General features: G+C 44.2%; 1 protein-coding gene across 3 annotated transcripts in view; it reads left to right on the forward strand.

Annotated features, from left to right (window-relative positions):
- Nucleotides 1–22844, forward strand: part of LOC139560632 (ephrin type-B receptor 1) — a 405983-nt gene that overhangs the window by 264870 nt on the left and 118269 nt on the right. For all 3 annotated transcript variants that reach the window (XM_071377579.1, XM_071377581.1, XM_071377580.1), the window contains exon 4: nt 8560–8715. In XM_071377579.1, coding sequence (XP_071233680.1) covers nt 8560–8715 — 156 coding nt within the window. The remainder of the gene's footprint in view (nt 1–8559; nt 8716–22844) is intronic.

A 22844-nucleotide genomic window follows, 5' to 3' on the forward strand; every position in this document is an offset into this window, starting at 1 on the left:
AAGCTCCTCCAACCAGCGTGCCACCTGCCCCTCTGGCTCTCTGAACGACATGAGCCACTGGAGAGCAGAGTGGTCAGTCCTTACAGTAAAGGGCAGACCACCCAGGTAGTACTTGAAGTGTTTGACGGAAGCCACAACAGCCAAGAGCTCCCGCCGGGTGACACAGTAGCGGCGCTCATGTTTGTCAAATGTTTTGCTGAAGTACGCCACCACTCTCTCCCCCTCTGGCCCCATCTGGGCCAGCACCCCACCCATGCCCACATTGCTCGCGTCTGTGTCCAGGATAAAGGGCAAGGTGAGGTCAGGGGGGGCGAGCACGGGGGCCTCGATCAGTGCACGTTTGAGGGTGTTGAATGCCTCCTCACACTCCACTGTCCAAGTGAAAGCCTTGTCCTTCGGCAGCAGGCGGTTCAGTGGAGCAGCAACGCTTGAGAAGCCCCGTACAAACCTCCTGTAGTACGAGGCCAGGCCCAGGAAGCTCTTCAGCTGACGCTGGTCGGTGGGGGTGGGCCAGTCTCTGACAGCCCCTACCTTGTCCTCCATGGTGCTGATCCCCTCCTTCCCCACTCGGTGGCCCAAGAAGGACACCTCTCTCCTCATGAAGTGGCACTTCTCGGGGTGGAGCTTCAGACCTGCGGCAGCCACCCTCTCCAGCACACGCCGTAGCGCCCCCAGGGCTGACTGGAAGGAGCTGCCATGGGCCAGGATGTCATCGAGGTATACCAGACACTGCTGTCGGGGGATGCCATCCAGCACCCTGTCCATCAAACGCTCAAAAGTAGCTGGAGCGTTGCACAGGCCAAAGCACAGGACCTTGAACTGCCAGTGTCCTCTGTTAGTGGAGAACGCAGTTTTGCTCTGGCCTCTGGGGAGAGGGGCACCTGCCAGTAGCCACTGCGGAGGTCTAGTGAGGAGAACCAGGAGGACCCCCTAACCAGGTCCAGCGACTCATCGATACGTGGTATGGGGTATGAGTCCTTCCTAGTTACCTCATTCAGCCGCCTGTAGTCCGCACAGAACCTCAGCTTGCCCCCCTTCTTCGGAACCATGACGACTGGCGCCGCCCAGGGGCTGTCTGAGGGCTCAATGAAGTCTGCCCGCTGCATCTCCAACACAGCCTTGTCTGCCGCCTCCTGGCGTGCCAGCGGGATACGGCGGGGACGCATCTTGATGGGTCGAGCGTCACCTGTGTCGATCTCATGCTGCACCAGATGAGTCTGACCCACCTCTTCCTCACTCAGCGCAAAGCTGTCTCTGAATTCAAACAGCAACTGCCACAACCGTTCCTGCTGCTCGGGGTCAAGACCAACACAGTTCCTCCCCCATATCTCCCTCACTGCAGACAGTGTCCTCTCCTCTCCCATCTGGGGTAGCTGGGCTGGGGGGGCGCGGCCCGGGCTCACAGAGGGCTGTGTCATGGAGGTAGCTGGGGGAATGTAACACACCGCCGTAGGTGACAGGGGGACTGGGGAAAAGTCACACACAGCTGTGGGGGAGGGGGGGCAGCCATGAGTCTCTGCTGCTTTAACTGTTGGAGTAAAGGGTTTGTTGGGTTGAGTGAATGTGACATTAGGGGGGGCCATGGTGACCTCCGGCCCTCCCTGGAAGCTCAGTGTGCCCCTATTTAGGTCTAACTGGCAGCCTGTGCTCCTAAGAAAGTCCAACCCCAGGATACAAGGGTCCTGCACAGCCGCCACCCACACAGGATGACGCACAGTCCTGCCCCCTACTGTCAGAGTCATTATTCCCTTCCCTTTCATGGGTGCCAGCTCACCTGTGACTGTGCGGAGCTGCACAGTTGTAGGCTCACACTGCGTCCAACCTGGCACAATATCTGGCCTCACCAGGGTTACTGTGGACCCAGTGTCCACCAGGGCGGAGCAGGGCACCCCCTCCACAGTGACAGGGACATGACAAAAGTCCCCAACACAGGTCCGGCCCACCACAACAACAGGCTCCATCCGCTTGCCCTCGTCTGCTTCTGGGGGAAGTGGAGCCTTGCTTCCCCGTCTGTGCCGGTGGGCTCCTCCTGAAGAAGATGGTGGTTGGGATAGAAAGCCAGGGGTCCGCACTACCCGGTCTATGCGGACCCCGAGCCGTTTCCCTGAGCTCTGGGGGACATGGGGCAATCTCGGCGCAGATGGCCTGGCTGGCCACAACCCCAGCAGACCCTGGGACCAGGGCGTGTGTTTTGTGCCGCCTGTAGCGACACAGCACGAATGAGTTCTGTCATTTCAGCCACCCATGCAGGCTTTTCCGGCTCCGGGCTGCTCTGCCCCCCAGCTCGCACAGAGGGTCTGTCTCCCTGCACCCCCACCAAAGCCCCAGCTGAAGCCCCAGCCCACACCAGCTCCCTCTCCAAAGCCATCTCCAAGGCTGTCTGCAATGACTCAGGATGAGCCAGCTGGGTCCGTATGCGCAGCTCCGTAGGAGAGAGCGCCTGTATGAACTGGTCCCGTGCTAGCTCGCTCTGCACGGAGGGGGGCATGTGAGCATATGCCCGCCGAGAGAGGCTCTCAATGTCATTAGCTAGCACCCGTAGAGGCTCTCCAGGCTGCCTGTGTCTATTACTCAGTTCGGAGCGCAGTAGCCCGGGCTGTACACACTGTCCATAGCGCCTCCTCAGTGCTCCCACTAAAGCACCATAATCATGTCTGTCCTCGGGGCTAATCAATATCAAACAGGCCAGAGCTTCATCCGTGAGGCATAAAGCCAACTGCAGTGCCCTTTCTTCATCCGACCACCCCCTAAAATGAGCTAACAGTTCAAACTGAGCATGAAAAGCTTCCCAATCCGCCTTACCGGAATACTTCGGGGTCTTAACAGATACGGACGCAGCCGGGAACTGGGCGCCGCCATGTTTGTTTACATCCTGAGCCCCAGATTCCTCGTCCCGCCGCGTCGACGTCACCCCTTCGGTCCGCCCACCAGAATCCGCGCGAAACACAGTCGACGAAGCACTCATGCCCGCTTCAGCCGCCATCACTCTAACGTCCTCCCTCAAGCGGCCTCTGGGCTCCGACGCCCTGGCGATCTCCTCAGCCAGAACCTCCGACGTCCATGCACACGCACCTCTTTGGCTATAATCGTCCCCTACCTCCACCTTCACTTTCGGATTCCCTCAAAGCATTTTCAACCACCGTTCTCACCTACGGTAGCTAGTCACATAAGTCAGCTAGCTAGCTAACTTTTATCAACGTTTTTACTTCTGACACCAATGTAATGACCTGACTAGATCATAAATGAACAATTGTCCAGACATAGGCTTGAGTTTGCGAATTGACGGTTTATTAAACCAACTTTACACAGGCTACTGTTTGGCCGTAGCCCACGCCAAATAAATGACAGATAACCCACAAGCCAATCGTGACCTTCTCTTGTGAAGCCCAGACGTAAAGAGAGAGAACAAAGGCTAAACCTGGTCTTAACTTCCAATGCTCCATCCCCCTGCCCAACCCCCTCCACGCCACTCCGCCAACCGCCAGGATGCCCGGCATCAGAACATTCCAGGCATTCCCGTGATTGGCAGATAGCAGGTTGATTGACATGTCGGACCCCGCGAACACTGGGTACTGGTCAGTACAACACAACCACCTCCTAGCCTAACACATAACACACAGCTGTCTGTGCGGGTCGCTACAGTATATTCACCAGATTGAACCATTCAGTGTGGAAGCCAATGCACCATAATGCTTTTAGTTCTATGGGTATGCTTTCCCCATGCCTCCACATAGCCTACACCAGTGGTTCTCAAACGTTTTAACCCGTGACTTCCAAAAAAAGAGTGGCTCAAAGCTCGTGACCCCTCGCACACGCACATGAATGCGTGCACAATCGCTGCGCAAATGTGGCCTGTTGTTACAGCCATAAACAGTGATGCATTTTCTAAACGAAAGATATAGAAATAAACATTGTTTTACATCTGCATTTTGAGCAGAAAGTTATTCATGTTAGTAGTCAATATCAACTAGAGATATCATGTCACTTCTCTGGAGTACAGAGCAAGCAGGACTGTATGGCCAATCTGTATGCAGCGGCGGTTACAGGATCGGATGGAAAGCACTTCTGTTTGTAGCCTTTTTCTTCCTCACAAATATTGTAATACATTTGTCAGAAATGTTACACCTTCATCCCATAAGTAGGCCTTATTGAAGGCAGTGCAATGTTACAGCTATATTTAACCTATAGCCACAGTAGCCACCCAAACTAGGCCTATCTGAAATCTGAAAATGATCAAACAAAATCTCCAGGTAGCTTATTGTTCTGGCAATGATGTGTCCTTTAGCAGATTTCTGAATTGTATTTTCTATGGATAATATAACCGTACTCTGTTTTTGCCAGGCAGATCAGGAGAACATTTTAAAAGTGCTTTCTGATAACTAATCTGGATTAGTGGCCTGACTGCTGATGACTGGTCATTGGTCAAGAGTCAAGACACACAACTTTTTGGTTCTGAATCACAGATTATATGTTTTTGAGACTAGAATTTGGTGCAAACCATAGGCCTATGTTAGTAACCAGATTGAATAGGCAAAGAGAAATATAAATAATTTATATACATAGTAAATATTGACATTTTAATACTTATTTCTCCCATTCAGTTTCACACTTGCGACACCCAGGGGGTCGGGACCCCCAGTTTGAGAACCACTGGCCTACACTATATATATTTATTTAACCTTTATTTAACCAAGAAAATTCCCTTGAAGATAGAAACCTCTTTTGCGAGGGGTTTTCCTGGTAGTTTGTGGTGAGTGTGGCCAGTCCGTGTGTGTTTCTACTAGTTGGTGCTATGCTTGGTGGTTGTAGTGGTCTGTCTCTATGTGTTGTGTGACCAGTGTGTTAGCCTCCTGTGTGTCTGTAAGGAATTCTGCTGGAGCTGGGATACGTCTCCCTGTCAGAGGTATAACCACTGATCTATGGAATGTCTCCTTCTTTCTTTATGTCTGTCTCTCTCTCTCCCCCTCAATCTTTCTCTCTTTCCTTATCTTTATGTCTGTCTCTCTCTCTCTCTCCCCCTCAATCTTTCTCTCTTTCCTTATCTTTATGTCTGTCTATCTCTCTCCCCCTCAATCTTTCTCTCTTTCCTTATCTTTATGTCTGTCTCTCTCTCTCTCTCCCCCTAAATCTTTCTCTCTTTCCTTATCTTTATGTCTGTCTATCTCTCTCCCCCTCAATCTTTCTCTCTTTCCTTATCTTTATGTCTGTCTCTCTCTCTCTCTCCCCCTCAATCTTTCCCTCTTTCCTTATCTTTATGTCTCTCTCTCTCTCTCCACTTCAATCTTTCTCTCTTTCCTTATCTTTATGTCTGTCTCTCTCCCCCTCAATCTTTCTCTCTTTCCTTATCTTTATGTCTGTCTCTCTCCCCCTCAATCTTTCTCTCTTTCCTTATCTTTATGTCTGTCTCTCTCTCTCTCTCTCCACCTCAATCTTTCTCTCTTTCCTTATCTTTATGTCTGTCTATCTCCCCCTCAGTCTTTCTCTCTTTCCTTATCTTTATGTCTGTCTCTCTCCCCCTCAATCTTTCTCTCTTTCCTTATCTTTATGTCTGTCTATCTCCCCCTCAGTCTTTCTCTCTTTCCTTATCTTTATGTCTGTCTCTCTCTCTCCCCCTCAATATTTCTCTCTTTCCTTATCTTTGTCTGTCTCTCTCTCTCCCCCTCAATCTTTCTCTCTTTCCTTATCTTTATGTCTGTCTCTCTCTCTCTCTCCCCCTCAATCTTTCTCTCTTTCCTTATCTTTATGTCTGTCTTTCTCCCCCTCAATCTTTCTCTCTTTATCTTCATAAAGAGTAGGTCTTCCACTGTTACTTGAGTATGTGCAGTAAATCTATCTCATTCTCTCTTCCTTTCGCACTCTTCTTCTCTAATTATCTCTCTTTCTCTCACCCTCTCTCATATCCCTGGTCTAACAGCCCATTTGAGATGCCAGTAGAATGGGAGAGAGGACTCGTATTTTTTTTTAAATCTGCCTATTTAACTGCACCATAAACCAGATGCTCGCCTCAAAACCCTGCTTCTCTCTTCTTATATTAATGAAGCATAAAATATTTAATTCAATCTTAAAAGGCTGTTGATATAAAGGTCCAAAGGTTTCATCTGCCCCTCCGTTCTCTACCTTTGTTCAACATTCTTTCCCATTAAGTTCATTCTGAGAGGGTGTAGAGTGATGGTTCCTCACTCATACTGTAGTGGATAACTCTCAATTTGCCCTTATGCTGTGTTCCGTGTACTATTGTACTGATAGGGCTAGGAAGTATGTTGTGTTCCGTGTACTATTGTACTGGTAGGGCTAGGAGGTATGCTGTGTTCCGTGTACTATTCTACTGGTAGGGCTGGGAGGTATGTTGTGTTCTGTGTACTATTGTACTGGTAGGGCTAGGAGGTATGTTGTGTTCCGTGTACTATTGTACTTGTAGGGCTAGGAGGTATGCTGTGTTCCGTGTACTATTGTACTTGTAGGGCTAGGAGGTATGTTGTGTTCCGTGTACTATTGTACTGGTAGGGCTAGGAGGTATGCTGTGTTCCTTGTACTGGTAGGGCTGGGAGGTATGCTGTGTTCCGTGTACTATTGTACTGGTAGGGCTAGGAGGTATGCTGTGTTCCGTGTACTATTGTACTGGTAGGGCTAGGAGGTATGCTGTGTTCCGTGTATTATTGTACTGGTAGGGCTAGAAGGTATGCTGTGTTCCGTGTACTATTGTACTGGTAGGGCTGGGAGGTATGCTGTGTTCCGTGTACTATTGTACTGGTAGGGCTAGGAGGTATGCTGTGTTCTGTGTACTATTGTACTGGTAGGGCTAGGAGGTATGCTGTGTTCCATGTACTGGTAGGGCAAGGAGGTATGTTGTGTTCTGTGTACTATTGTACTTGTAGGGCTAGGAGGTATGCTGTGTTCCGTGTACTATTGTGCTGGTAGGGCTAGGAGGTATGCTGTGTTCCATGTACTGGTAGGGCTAGGAGGTATGTTGTGTTCTGTGTACTATTGTACTAGTAGGGCTAGGAGGTATGCAGTGTTCCGTGTACTATTGTACTTTTAGGGCTAGGAGGTGTGCTGTGTTCCGTGTACTATTGTACTGGTAGGGCCAGGAGGTATGCTGTGTTCCGTGTACTATTGTGCTGGTAGGACTAGGAGGTATGTTGTGTTCCGTGTACTATTGTACTGGTAGGGCAAGGAGGTATTCTGTGTTCCGTGTACTATTGTACTGGTAGGGCTGGGAGGTATGCTGTGTTCCGTGTACTATTGTGCTGGTAGGGCTAGGAGGTATGTTGTGTTCCGTGTACTATTGTGCCGGTAGGGCTAGGAGGTATGTTGTGTTCCGTGTACTATTGTACTGGTAGGGCTAGGAGGTATTCTGTGTTCCGTGTACTATTGTACTGGTAGGGCTGGGAGGTTTGCTGTGTTCCGTGTACTATTGTACTGGTAGGGCTAGGAGGTATGCTGTGTTTTGTGTACTATTGTACTGGTAGGGCTAGGAGGTAGACCTTTTCTGTCTATGAGACCTGCTTCTGGGCTATAGTTTAGGCCTCTAGGGCTCAGTTTTCCTGGCAAGGTTACATGATCAGGTAAAACTCCTGCCCCTATATAGGAGCTTTGCTTCAGTAGGTTTCAATGGCATATCTTGATAGAGGTCCTGGTTGCTTTGTTGGTATGGAGGACCGATCCTCAGTCCTACTTTACATGTTCTAGTCCAAGGGTAGGCATTTAGATTCAGCCGAGGGCCGATTTCTGTTGTATCGGATGGTCGGGGGGCCGGAACATAATAATAGTAATTTGTGCACTGCAAATTGACCACAACTAAGCCCAAAAATGAGATTGTATTTTAAAAGAACCATAATTTAATACCTTGATTACATTGAGACACGATCACATATCTCTTTTTTCATTTGTCGGAATAATTGGGAACAGATTTCCTAAATTCAACAATTTTTTTGCAAATTTGCCGACCTGTTTGCTGACCCCTGGTCTGCAGGATTGCTGAAATGGATGTGATTATTGCCTGAGTTTAGGGACACAGTCATATCAGGAACAGTCATATTTTTCCTCCTTTCTCTCCCCATTCCCAGAATGAATCTGCTACTGCTGAAGGAAGGGGAGTTATCACTGGAGATCAATGGGGCTGGATGCAGTCACTTATAATAAACAGGGAGGGAGGGAGGGAGGGAGAGAGAGAGGGAGAGAGAGAGAGAGACAAATTGCCAGACATCCAAATAGCATCAGGGTCATTCCAGCAGTCCATTTAATCCTCAGCCTCACTACCACATGTTATGGATCACTCATCTGTTATTCCATCTGTCCCTATGTAACCTGTCCCACAATAACATCCATGTCAATGCCAAGGTACAGTGCTAGGCTATTTTTACCTGTCAGCTGTTAAACAATACGACCATTTTGCTTCAGCATTTTCTAATTTATATTGTCCCCTCTCCCACCATGTAAGTCAGTGCCTCAAGTCAAGCCAGGATGTGCACTGTGTACATGTATCAGCCTAAATATCATGCCTAAATACTTTGCATTATCTTAATGTCTAATATTGTTTGTCTTTCTCTTCCCCTGTAGCCTGCCCCCCAGGGACATTCAAGTCGAGCCAGGGTCCAGGTCTGTGTCTGCAGTGCCCCTCCAACAGCCGCTCTGCAGCCGAGGCCGCCACTATCTGCGTCTGCCGCAACGGCTACTACCGTGGGGACGTAGACCGACCTGACATGCCCTGCACCAGTGAGTATCTTTATGGTACTTTTCCTCTGTACAGCCAGGCATAACCTGCAACAGTTCTATACTACTGTATATCTATATCTGAGTCTTCAACATCCCCTGTACATACATGTATACTCTTATGTAACCCTAGCCACTCCTTTTACATAGATTTACCATATTCAGCCTCTGTGGGGTATGAGTGAGGAAACAAGACGTATTAGTTATATACCTATGCTGACATATTACTTATACTGTATGTCACTGTATGTCAACCTTTGACATTATATCTAATGAGATATGTCTGAAGGAAGGGCGGGAAGTATACATCCGACTAATGTCGATTTTACAGGTGATGAGGCTGGGACATCAGATTGCAATGTCAGATTATGTCCTGATCCTGTTCATATTTACAACTTGTACTATAGTGGAGCAAATCAAATCAAGTTGTACTTGTCACATGCCGAATACAATTGGTGTTAACTTTACCGTAAAATGCTTGTTTACAAGCTCTTCCCAATAATAAAGATAACATTGTAACTGTAACGGAGCTGGCCGTACGCCGTGCACCCCGTGCAAAGAAAATAGAGAAATCTGAAAAGAAAATAGAGAAAACTGATGGAAATCCCTTGGATTACGTTAAGGGACATTTCCCTTCTCTGCTTCAGTTTGATCCTCCTGAGGTGATGGAGGTGATGGAGGTAATTGGTAACTTAAAGATATCAGCATCAGGTCATGATGAGTTTAGTGCCTCTCGGTGAAATCAGTGTCTTCCTCGATTACTGAGCCTCTAACATATATCTTTATAAAAACTAAGCAAACTAGTGTTGTTCCTCAAGATTTAAAAATTGCCAAATTTATCCCCCTCTATACATCTGGGGATCCAAGATCTTTTACAAATTATCGCCCAATATTTGTACTACCATGTTTTTTTTAAATCCTAGAAAATATGTGTGTAGGAGAATGTTGAAACCTTTAAATCAACACTGTATTCTATATGCACACCAATATGCACACCAATATGCACACCAACTCTACAGATATGGCTCTTTTGCAACTTGTGGATGACATTTTTACAGCCCTTAATAACAATGAATAAGCTTTTGTCGTCTTTTTAGATTTATCCAAAGCGTTTGACACGGTTGATCATGAAATATTACTTTCTCAATTGCATTATTACAGTTTGCATGATTATACATATAATTGGCTATATAGTTATGTTTATGGTAGAGAACAATGTGTTTATGCAAATAGATGTGCATCCACAACAGCCAAGATATCCTGTGGCGTGCCATAGGGTTCGATAACGTGACCTTTGTTATTCCTAATCTATATTAATGACCTTGCTGCTGTGTCTTCTACCATACTTCCTATTCTCTTTGCTGTTGATACCAATTAGATTTTATCAAATAATAATTTTGATTCACTAATTAATGAAGCCAATTCAGGCATGGCCACATTTTCTGAATGGTTCCAGATAAACAATTATCTTGAAATGTAAAAAAATCCAACTTTAATGTATTCACTATTAAGAATAAGAAATATTGTTTAAAAAAAAAGAGCCAGAACCTCAATTGGTGGGAATAAAATGGAATAAGTTACATCCACTAGATTCCTCTAAGTTTTAATTGATGAAAAGTTATCATGGAAAGATCATATTCAATTTGTCTGCAGCAAAGTGATGAAATCTGTTTCATCAGAAAGATGAGTGTTTTGGTTGATCAGGCTTGCTTCCTAACTCTATACTATAGCTTAATTTACCCATATCTCATTTACTGTAATATTGTCTGGGCCAGTCCATATGCCTCCTACCTACACAAATGACTATAAATACATTTGCAAGACTAGCCACCTCCTCTAATTACCTGGGTCCATCTGCACCTTTGTTTAAGAAAATCAATATCCTGTCTATTTACTACATTGATATACGCCAATTATGCACTTTCATCTACAAATACTCATATCTCCCAGACAGTTTACCTAAAATCGGCAATGGATTCTTCCAGGTTAATTCTGAAATCTATCCATATAACACAAACACTGCGGTAACCTTCACCCCCCCTACTGCTGCATCTCACATGAACAATTCTCTATAGGATACAGAGGTACCATACTCTGGAATTCTTATCTTCACATTGCCAAAACATCTCCATCCCTCAATAACTTCAAGCAAAGACTGGGGGTCAGCCTGATGAACCAAACTACTCAGTAATCTCCTCCATATAGCCTAACTCTCACACACTCACATGCACACATTTAAACAAAACACATATACAGTTGAAGTCGGAAGTTTACATACACCTTAGCCAAATACATTTAAACTCAGTTTTTCACAATTCCTGACATTTAATCCTAGTAAAAAAAAATCTCTGTTTTAGGTCAGTTAGGATCACCACTTTATTTTAAGAATGTGAAATGTCAGAATAATAGTAGAGAGAATGATTTATTCTCAGCTTTTATTTCTTTCATCACATTCCCAGTGGGTCAGAAGCTTACATACACTCAATTAGAATTTGGTAGCATTGCTTTTAAATTGTTTAACTTGGGTCAAATGTTTCGGGTATCCTTCCACAAGCTTCCCACAATAAGTTGGGTGAATTTTGACCCATTCCTCCTGACAGAGCTGGTGTAACTGAGTCAGGTTTGTAGGCCTCCTTGCTCGCACACACTTTTTCAGTTCTGCCCACACATTTTCTATAGGATTGAGGTCAGGGCTTTGTGATGGCCACTCCAATACCTTGACTTTGTTGTCCTTAAGCCATTTTGCCACACCTTTGGAAGTATGCTTGGGGTCATTGTCCATTTGGAAGACCCATTTGCGACCAAGCTTTAACTTCCTGACTGATGTCTTGAAATGTTGCTTCAATATATCCACATAATTTTCCAACCTCATGATGCCATCTATTTTGTGAAGTGCGCCAGTACCTCCTGCAGCAAAGGACCCCCACAACATGATGCTGCCACCCCTTGCTTAACGATTGGAAAGGTGTTCCTCGGCTTGCAAGCATCCCCCTTTTTCCTCCAAGCATATTGATGGTCATTATGGCCAAACAGTTCTGTTTTTGTTTCATCAGACCAGATTACATTTCTCCAAAAAGTACGATCTTTATCCCCATGTGCAGTTGCAAACCGTAGTCTAACCGGTTTTGGAGCAGTGGCTTCTTCATTACTGAGCGGCCTTTCAGGTTATGTCGATATAGGACTCGTTTTACTGTGGATATCGATACTTTTGTACCTATTTCCTCCAGCATCTTCACAAGGTCCTTTGCTGTTGTTCTGGGATTTAATTGCACTTTTCACACCAAAGTACATTCATCTCTAGGAAACAGAACGCGTCTCCTTCCTGAGCGGTATGACTGCTGCGTGGTTCCATGGCGTCTATTGTTTGTACAGATGAACGTGGTACCTTCAGGCATTTGGAAATTGCTCCCAAGGATGAACCAGACTTGTGGAGGTCTACAATTATTTTTTCTGAGGTCTTGGCTGATTTCTTTTGATTTTCCCATGATGTCAAGCAAAGAGGCACTGAGTTTGAAGGTAGGCCTTGAAATACATCCACAGGTACACCTCCAATTGACTCAAATGATGTCAATTAACCTATCAGAAGCTTCTAAAGCCATGACATAATTTTCTGGAATTTTCCAAGCTGTTTAAAGGCACAGTCAACTTGGTGTATGTAAACTTCTGACCCACTGGAATTGTGATATTGTGAATTATAAATGAAATGATCTGTCTGTAAACAATTGTTGGAAAAATTACTTGTGTCATACACAAAACTAGTTTTTTAACAAGAAATTTGTGGAGTGGTTGAAAAACGAGTTTTATTGACTCCAACCTAAGTGTATGTAAACTTCCGACTTCAACTGTATATACTTTTTTCATGATTACTGATCAATTCATTTAAACATGTATATTTAGCAGGTTTTGTTATCTGTTTAAAAAAACATACTTATGTATTGTATCTTGTTTTCTTGTGGTGTGATTTTCATATAAGCCCTTGGGCTTCCAACCAACCCTGCACATCATTTTTTTATTTATTTTTATCTGTATTGCTGTTTATCACTTGTTTTCTTAGGTGCAAATAAATAAAACTAAAACTAAAACATCAAAATGTTTAAATAGTTACTGGACGTATAAAAATCGTCAAAATTCGATCATTATTTATTAGCTATAAAACAGATGGTTTTAAGAGGTTTAATACAGACTAGAGGTCGACCGATTATGATTTTTCAATGCCGATACCGATACCGATTATTGGAGGACAAAAAAAGCCGATACCGATTAATCGGCCGATTTATTAAAAAAAAAATATATATAATAATATATATATCATACACACACACACACACATTTTTGTAATAATGACAATTGCAACAATACTGAATGAACAATGAACACTTTTATTTTAACTTAATATAATACATAAATACACACACACGCACACAGCTCTGAAGTGACAATGATACTGAAGAGTCTGCTTAGGAGACAAATACTCTCAACTGTTTGAATAAAAATAGAGTTTAAGTTACCTGTGATGAATGTTGAAAACAAAAACTTTAATTTCTATATGCAGGAAATCCTATTTTAATAATGGGCATGGTAAGAATTGACAACCAAAGTGCGAGTCATAATTCCCATGACACCTTCTAGCAAAATCTGAAAAGCGGTTCCTTCATTTATTCCATAGGATATTTTTAGATTCACTTAAAATAAGGTCTGTGTTTCGTGTAGGCTTACATCACCGTGCCAAAATATAAGCGAAGATAAACTTTTTTGTAGAGTGGATTTATGAAAATATGTTGACAAACGTTACCTTATCCTAGTGAGATTTACACGGGTATCAAAACGTCAAGGCGGTTTAAGCCTGCACGAAACACAGACCTTATTTGAAGTAGATCAAGACAATCTCTATGGAAGACATGAACGGTAAAATAACGAAGGAACCCCTTTCAAATTCAGCTGCAAGTTATTACAGGAATTATAACGCGTCGACTATTTCTCTCTAAACCATATACCTTTGACTAATCCGGAAACTATCACCTCGAAAACAAAACGTTTATTCCGTTCCGTATTTTATCTAACGGGTGGCATCCATGAGTCTAAATATTCCTGTTACATTGCACAACCTTCAATGTTGTCATAATTACGTAAAATTCTGGCCAATTAGTTCGCAAAGAGCCAGGTGGCCCAAACTGTTGCATATACCCTGACTCTGCGTGCAATGAACGCAAGAGAAATTACACAATTTCACCTGGTTAATATTGCCTGCTAACCTGGATTTCTTTTAGCTAAATATGCAGGTTTAAAAATATATACTTGAGTATTGATTTTAAGAAAGGCATTGATGTTTATGGTTAAGTACACATTGGAGCAATGACAGTCATTGATTGATTGTTTTTTATAAGATAAGTTTAATGCTAGCTAGCAACTTACCTTAGCTTACTGCATTCGCTAACAGGCAGGCTCCTCGTGGAGTGCAATGTAATCAGGTGTTAGAGCATTGGACTAGTTAACTGCAAGGTTGCAAGATTGGATCCCCCGAGCCGACAAGGTTAAAAATCTGTCGTTCTGCCCCTGAACGAGCAAAACTTGATCAGGAAGTACAGGAGAGGGCTAAGCAGGAGGTGTTGTTGCCGACCCTCACCACCTGGGGCCAGCCCGTCACGAAGTGAATAGATGACATCGATCTTCCTCTACTGCAGCCCACAGTCCTCATTATACTGATAGACAAAGCAGACACACCAGCTAGCATCCATACATACACTATACTGGGGAGCCAATAAGCCTATTTATGCCGTCATACTTATCTAAACATGTATTAAAACAATATGCTAAGCTCTTCACAAGTCCCTGCCGACACACAATTATAGCGGAGAACACTGAAGCCCCAAAACGCTTGTTTACTTTGGGATTCAGATGCCTCTGCAGAGGGTTTTAATGGTCTACATGCACTCGAACACCTCCCCCCCCTCCCCCACACACACACACACACTGGCCCTAATGCCTTAGGAGAGGATCTAATTAATAGGTATCCAACTCCTCACTACTTCTCAACAGCATCACTGGAGCTACAATATCATTATTTGTCTGGTTGTGTATTTATTTTATCTTCACTTATTCATAAAGACCTATGCTAATTGGATCAGAGACGGGGTATAATGTCCAGTTCTGTTCCCCTGGTCTGGCTGGTGCTACCAGAGCTGTCAGTGCATGTTACAGTATACTGTAGGTGTATGTACAGTGCATTTGAAAGGTATGCAGACCCCTTGACTTTTTCCAAATGTTGTTACGTTACAACCTCTTTCCCTCATCAATCTACACACAATAACCCATAATGAGAAAGCAAAACCCGTTTTTTTTAAATTTTGTAAAATAAGTATTAAGTATTCCGAACCTTTACATAAGTATTCAGACCCTTTACTCAGTACTTTGTTGAAGCACCTTTGGCAGCGATTACAGCCTCAAGTCTTCTTGAGTATGACGCTACAAGCTTGGCACACCTGTATTTGGGGAGTTTCTCCCATTCATCTCTGCAGAATCTCTCATGTTCTGTCAGGTTGGATGGATAGTGTCACCGCACAGCTATTTTCAGGTCTCTCCAGAGATGTTCAATCGGGTTGAAGTTCGGGCTCTGGCTGGGCCACTGAAGCACATTCAGAGACTTGTCACGAAGCCATTCCTGCGTGGTTTTGGCTGTGTGCTTAGGGTCGTTGTCCAGTTGGAAGATGAACCTTCAACCCAGTCTGAGGTCCAGAGCAGGTTTTCATCAAGGATCTCTGTACTTTGCTCCATTCATCTTTCCCTCAATCCTGACTAGTCTCCCAGTCCCTGCCGCTGAAAAACATCCCACAGCCTGATGCTGCCACCATCATACCTCACCGTAGGGATGGTGCCATGTTTCCTCCAGATGTGATGCTGGCATTCAGCCCGATGAGTTCCATCTTGGTTTCATCAGACCAGATAATCTTGTTTCTCATGGTCTGAGAGTCCTTTAGGTGCCTTTTGGCAAACTCCAAGCGGGCTGTCATGTGTCTTTTACTGAGGAGTGGCATCCGTATGTCCACTCTACCATAAAGGCATGATTGGTGGAGTGCTACAGAGATGGTTGTCCTTCTGGAAGGTTCTCCCATCTACACAGAGGAACTCTGGAGCTCTGTCAGTCACCATCAGGTTCTTGGTCAAATCCCTCACCAAGGCCCTTCTCCCCCGATTGCTCAGTTTGGCAAGACGGCCAGCTCTAGGGAGAGTCTTGGTGGTTCCAAACTCCTTCCATTTAATAATTATGGAGGCCACTGTGTTCTTGGAGACCATCAATGGTACCCTTCCCCAGATATGTGCCTTGACACAATCCTGTCTTGGAGCTCTACGGACAATTCCTTCGACCTCAAGGCTTGGATTTTGCTCTAAAATAGACAGGTGTGTCACTTTCCAAATCATGTCCAATCAGTTGAATTTACCACAGATGGACTCCAATGAAGTTGAAGAAACATCTCAAGGATGATCAATCAACAGGATGCACCTCAGCTCGATTCTGAGTCTCATAGCAAAGGGTCTGAATACTTATGTAAATAATGTATTTTGTTTTTTTTATTTTCAATACATTTGCAAAAAAAATTATAAACCTTACTTTTCTTTGTCATTATGGGGTATTGTGTGTAGAACAATAAAGAAAAACATACATTTTTAGAATAAGACAGTAACGTAACAAAATGTGGAAAAAGGGAAGAGGTCTGAATACTTTCCGAATGCACTGTATGTCAACAGCCTTCTGCTCTGCCGAGGCTCTACTTCAAACAATGTCGCTCTCCTCATTTCCTCTTCCTCTAGGGGAGGGCGCCAAACCCTCTGTCTCCCATTACGGGGCCCACTAACGTCGGCTCCGCTACCCGCCACCGGTTGCTTTTGGGACACAACTCTCCCCTCTTCCTACCAACCGCCAGGCTTTCACCAGCCTTACCCCAGTTCCCTCACAATGGGCTTAGCCAGGGATAGCCTGCCTGCTGGGTTCACGGGACCCCTCTCTGTATGGGGGAAAGAGGTAGACTGACAGGCTGGTCGGTAATTGGTGGGAGTCGGCCAGTGGAACTGTTGCTGATTAGTCCGTTGGGGAGAGATGAGATAGAGATGGAGGGGAATAGGGGAGAAGCATGCTGTGGCTTCACTGTGTGAAGAGGGAAGGAAATTGAGAAATGAAGTAGCGTGGTTGGGCTTATGGAGAGATGCAAAGACACTGTGTGTAGTACTGTGCTACAGTTAACTGTAGGGAATGGAGAGAAATGTAGAGGGTCTGCTTGTGAGTTAACAACTACTCTAGGGAGATAGTAGAGATGTACAATATGTTCACTTAGAAAAAAGGGTTTTAAAGTGTTCTTTGCTGTCCGCCATAGGAGAGCCCTTTTAGGTTCCAGGTAGAACTCTTTTGGGCTCCATGTAGAACCCTGGGTTCTACATGAAACTCAAAAGGGTTCTACCTGGAACCAAAAAGTGTTCTTCAAATGGTTTTCCTATGGGGATAGCTGAAGAACCCTTTTAGGTTCGAGATTGCAACTTTTTTTCTAGGAGTGTTCTCTGCTATGGCCTACAGTATGGGACATGCAGAGATATTCAGAGGAAGATTATATAGTGTGGTATAGCCAATGTGGAAAAAGGCAGGGATGTGGTTCGAGACATGCAGGGATGTAATTCACCATGTTTTGAAGCTTGAGGTGTTGGTAGAATCGTTTGGATTCAATGACACGCAGGGGTATTGGAATGCATGGTATCAGCACAAATGAAGAGACAGACAGGGAGACAGAGGAAAATACAGAAAGGATTCCAGTACACTCATTACATTCCTGGCCTACACCACAATGGCTTGGTGTCCTGTGGCTCCAGTCTCATCTTACAACTGTGGCCAAGCTTCCGGATGCTTCCTTGATCTCTGTGCACACTGTCTGGACCTCAGGCCACAAATCCATATCATTCTACACTGAAGGTCTGTATCCATTAGCACTTTGAAGTCAACCTGGGTTGGGCTGGCCTTGGTGGGCTAGCTCGAATTGCGTTCTCACTGCCTACAGAAATGAGAAATTATGTAATGTTGCTAGGTAGCCAATATGTGACTGTGCAGCTGGCTTCGCTAATGTTGCTAGCTAGCAAGATGTTGAAGAATTTAATTTATCCTCACCGTGCTGTTACCCCATACTCCTGCCAGTGCCAGCCAGACTCAGAGCGATGTATTTAGCTTGCTAACGTTAGCTAGGTAGGTAAACAGTTAGCGTCATTGCTAGCCTAACAGGCTAGCTACCTTAATTCCTACCTTGCTTGCCATTGCATTGGGTATTAGCTAGCTAGCTAGCCAAGCAAACCAGACGACAGGTTTGATAGCTAACGTTAGGTAGTTAGCATTCGAGGGCTGACTGTTCTCATAAAAGTCTATTGTGTAGTGCAAAAATGAATGAAGGATCCAGATATGTTGGTAACATAGCTAGCAATGAGGAATCGGCTGAGAAACTGAATCTGCCCGGTGTCGGACTCGGGCCCGGAATCAATACGAATGACTGCCCAGAATCGGCCCAAGTACATTGGGCCGTTTCCGTCTACTGTAATTCAGCCGACTTTGCCGGTATCGTACCAGAATCCCTCCAGAAGCAGCCTGATGCAAATTTAAATAAATGTATACAAAATTACCCGATTTAGTAATTTTAAATGTTACTATTATACATTTTCTACATACAAATTATTAAAAAAACATTTTTTGTCGGGGGAAACACCATACACCTGGTGATCGTGTCAGCGTGCATGCGCCTGGCCCACAACAGGAGTCACTACAGCGCGATGGGACAAGCATTTTTAATGCTTATCAAATGCCTTGCAGAAAGTATCAAAAAACTAAAATACTACACAGGGCTCTTAAAGAATTTCAATTAAATGTTAATTGTATTTTTTGATCACAGAAACAATGAGAAAATATGGAAAAATATATAATGAAATGTTAATTATATAAAGCGGCCCATGTAATCATCTGCCAGAGAATAGCCCCAATCGGCGAGCCCCAAGTATTACATTTGGGCCAGATAACTGACACCGGAATTGGCCTGAGCCCCAAGTAATATATACATTTGGGCCAGGTAACTCTCACCGGATTCGGCCCGAGCTCAAACCCCGCATCCTAGCCAAAAGTAATATTGCCTAAGGCGGCCCAGACTGGGCCACATGACGTCGGCCGAGTCTGACTCTCAGCCGAGTGCCCAGACACTCAGCCGGAACCGGCCCAGATCCACTGTGCTAGCTGGGAATTTGTGTGATGTCTGGCTACTGCTTGTTCATTTGCTAGCTAACAGCAACAAGCCCAGATGAGCTAGCTAAACATTGTGTCAGCATCCAGCAGTGATCAGCTGGTGGTTGCATACAGTAGTAACGGCAACACCAGCCTGAATTCTAATCAAGCTGACTCCAGTTGTAAACCGGTGCTGTGCTGGCATGGGTTTCCCTCGATCCAGCTCTAATTTTAGAATTCCATTTGAGCCAGCTCGAATTTGACCCTAATTTTAAGTGCCAGTGGAAACGGGGCTTAAAATAACAGGCTGAGAGAGATATTTTCTCAGGCTTGTCGCTTTTCTTTATCCTGTTCTCCTGTGCTCGTTTTCACCTTATCTTCTCCTTTAATTCTCTCCCTCACACGTTTTCACATGTTTTACTTGTCATGTTCTTCTTTTTTCCTTCGTTCTTCTCCCCTCTCATTCTTTCTCCTTCTCCTTGCTCTTTTTCCTCCTCCTTTTCTTTTTTCTCTCATTCTCTCCTTACCTCTCCTTTTTTTCACTTTCCCTCCTCTTCCTCCTTCTCTTCCCCTCTTCCTCCTTCCCTCATATTTCTCCTTCTCTCCCCCTCTCCTTCTGCAGTGGTAGAGTAAGTAAGCTGCTGGCTCTGCCAGTAATGCACCAGTCAACAGAGCTAAGCCAGTGTAATTGCCTGGTCTAATCCCTCTGCCTGCACTGTTGCCTGGCTGCAGAGAGAGAGAAAGATATGGTGCTCCGCATTAATGTGTAGAATAGCAGGAAATCAGCTCTAAAACAGCAACATTTTCTCTCATGGCAAAGTGTGTAAAATAGCATTAGATTAGCTAGAGAACTGAAAATGTTTTGCTCCGACCTTGCGGGGGGCCCCGCGAAACTGCACTACGCCACTGACACACACATACACATACACACACTCACAGACACAGACCTCAGACACACAGATTCAGACACACACAGACTCAGACACAGGTAGTACTCGCCCTGTTAAATGAGATTCTACTTCCATTAAATCTCCTGAGCTCCCTTGTTAGGGTCTGATATTTGAGCTCTTGTCCATCAAGCAGTCCAGCTTCCTTCTGTGGGTCTTTGACATTTCATGTGATTGATATGGTGGCACATGTGCTCTTTAGTGCAAGGCTTAGGTCTCGTAGTGTCTGCCCAGAGCAGAGCTGATGTGAACTAATTGATGGATAGTGTGTAGCATTTGTGAATGAAACCTATAAATTAGGGCTGTGACGGTCTTGGAATTTCAGGTTACGGTAATTGGCCAGGCCAATGTAGACGGTCATGACATAACCGGTCAGGGGAGGGTAGGGGGGAGGGGTCACAATTCTGTTTGTACACCTGGATGGATATGCTTCTTAATAAAAACATACTTGAAACAAGCCCTTACACTTAGTTATTATCATGATATTTCATTTTTATTCAGCATATTACTTATAAATATTAATCAACAAATTAAGAAATGCCAGGTTGGAGAGAATCTGTCGCATTTTCATATTGAAACAACATTAACAGAGTACAAATAAAGATACAGTATATGCCTACCTTGTTCTTGTCTGTTGGCTTAAAAAAAGACACAAAACCATTCAAACGAAGTCCGCAAAACGTCACAAACCCTGCTGCTGCTGTCATTCGATGGCAGTGGCATTGACATATTTTATTCAAAGAGAGGACACCATAATGAGAGAAATAATGTAGCCTAAGCTACTGACAACAGGACTTTTACAAGACTGAATCATGATTTGATTCTTGTTAAAGAGATGGAGTCCAGACAGACTACTTTAGTAAACTTTCAGAATGGACTTATACAGTACCAGTCAAAAGTTTGGACACACCTACTTATTCTAAGGTTTTTCTTTATTTGTACTATTTTCTACATTGTAGAATAATAGTGAAGATATCAAAACTATGAAATAACCAAAAAAGTGTTATACAAATCTAAATATATTTTAGATTCTTCAAAGTAGCCACCCTTTGCCTTGATGATAGCTTTACACACTCTCGGCATTCTCTCAACCAGCTGCATGAGGTAGTCACCTGGGATGCATTTCAATTAACAGATGTGCCTTGTTAAATTGTATCATTTATTTTCTTCTTAATGCGTCTGAGAAAATCAGTTGTGTTGTGTCAAGGTAGGGGTGGTAAAATGAAGATAGCCCTATTTGGTAAAAAACCAAGTCCATATTATGTCATGAACAGCTCAAATAAAGAGAAACGACAGTCCATCATTAATTTAAGACATGAACGTCAGTCCATGCGAAAAATGTCAATAACTTTGAAAGTTTCTTCAGGTGCTGTTGCAAAAACCATCAAGCGCTAAGATGAAACTAGCTCTCATGAGGACCGCCACAGGAAAGGAAGACCCAGAGTTACCTCTGCTGCAGAGGATAAGTTCATTAGAGTTGGGGCGGCAGGTAGCCTAGTGGTTAGAGCATTGGACTAGCGGAAGGTTGCAAGATCAAATCCCCGAGCTGACAAGGTAAAAATCTGTTGTTCTGCCCCTGAACAAGGCAGTTAACCCACTGTTCCTAGGCCGTCATTGAAAATAAGAATTTGTTCTTAACTGACTTGTCTAGTTAAATAAAGATTAAAAAAAGAGTTACCAGCCTCAGAAATTGCAGCCCAAATAAATCCTTTGCAGATTTCAAGTAACAGGCACATCTCAACATAAACTGTTCATAGGAGACTGTGTGAATCAGGCCTTCATGGCCGAATTACTGCAAAGAAACCACTACTCAAGGACACCAATAAAAAGAAGAGACTTGCTTGGGCCAAGAAACGTGAACAATGGTCATTAGACGGGTGGAAATATGTCCTTTGGTCTGATGAGTCCAAATTTGAGATTTTTTGTTCCAACCTCCGTGAACAGAGGATCTCCACATGTGTTGAGCATGGAGGAGGAGGTGTGATGGTGACACTGTCAGTGATTTATTTCGAATTCAAGGCACACTTAACCAGCATGGCTGAAGGCATTCAGTTGTACAACTGACTAGGTATCCCCCTTTCCCCTTACCACAGCATTCTGCAGCGATAAACCATCCCATCTGGTTTGCGCTTAGTGGGACTATCATTTGTTTTTCAACAGGACAATGACCCATAACACACCTTTAGGCTGTGTAAGGGTTATTTGACCAAGAAGGAGAGTTATGGAGTGCTACATCAGATGACCTGGCCTTCACAATCACCTGACCTCAACCCAATTGAGATGGTTTGGGATGAGTTGGACCACAGTGAAGGAAAAGCAGCCAAAAGTGCTCAGCATATGTGGGAACTCCATCAAGACTGTTGGAGAAGCATTCCTCATGAAGCTGGTTGAGAGAATGCCAAGAGTGTGCAAAGCTGTCATCAAGGCAAAGGGTGGCTACTTTGAAGAATCTAAAATATAGTTTGATTTGTTTAACACTTTTATTTCATAGTTTTGATGTCCATACTATTATTCTACAATGTAGAAAATAGTAAAAATAAAGAAAAACCCTTGAATGTGTAGGTGTGTCCAAACGTCTGACTTGTACTGTAGCGTTTCAGACATGACTGAGTCTGACTTGCCAAGGAGAGGAAAACTGGGCATATTCCATATCCACCCAGAGGGCAGAAAAGGCTTTGATAAACGTTGATTACTGTACTGTTTTTATGAGTCTGGCTCTGTTTGGTTACTACATGATTCCATATGTGTTATTTCATAGTTTTGATGTCTTCACTTTTATTCTACAATGTAGAAAATAAAGAAAAAAACTAAACTTGAATGAGTAGGTGTGTCCAAACATTTGACTGGTACTGTACAGTAGGTCTATAGAGAGCATCAGTCAAACTCACACACGCAAACCCCCATAAAAGCACCCGTCAATCAAAGTCACCAGCGTATCAGACACAACA

The sequence above is a fragment of the Salvelinus alpinus genome, chromosome 30, assembly GCF_045679555.1.
Source record: "Salvelinus alpinus chromosome 30, SLU_Salpinus.1, whole genome shotgun sequence".
Lineage (NCBI taxonomy): Eukaryota > Metazoa > Chordata > Actinopteri > Salmoniformes > Salmonidae > Salvelinus > Salvelinus alpinus.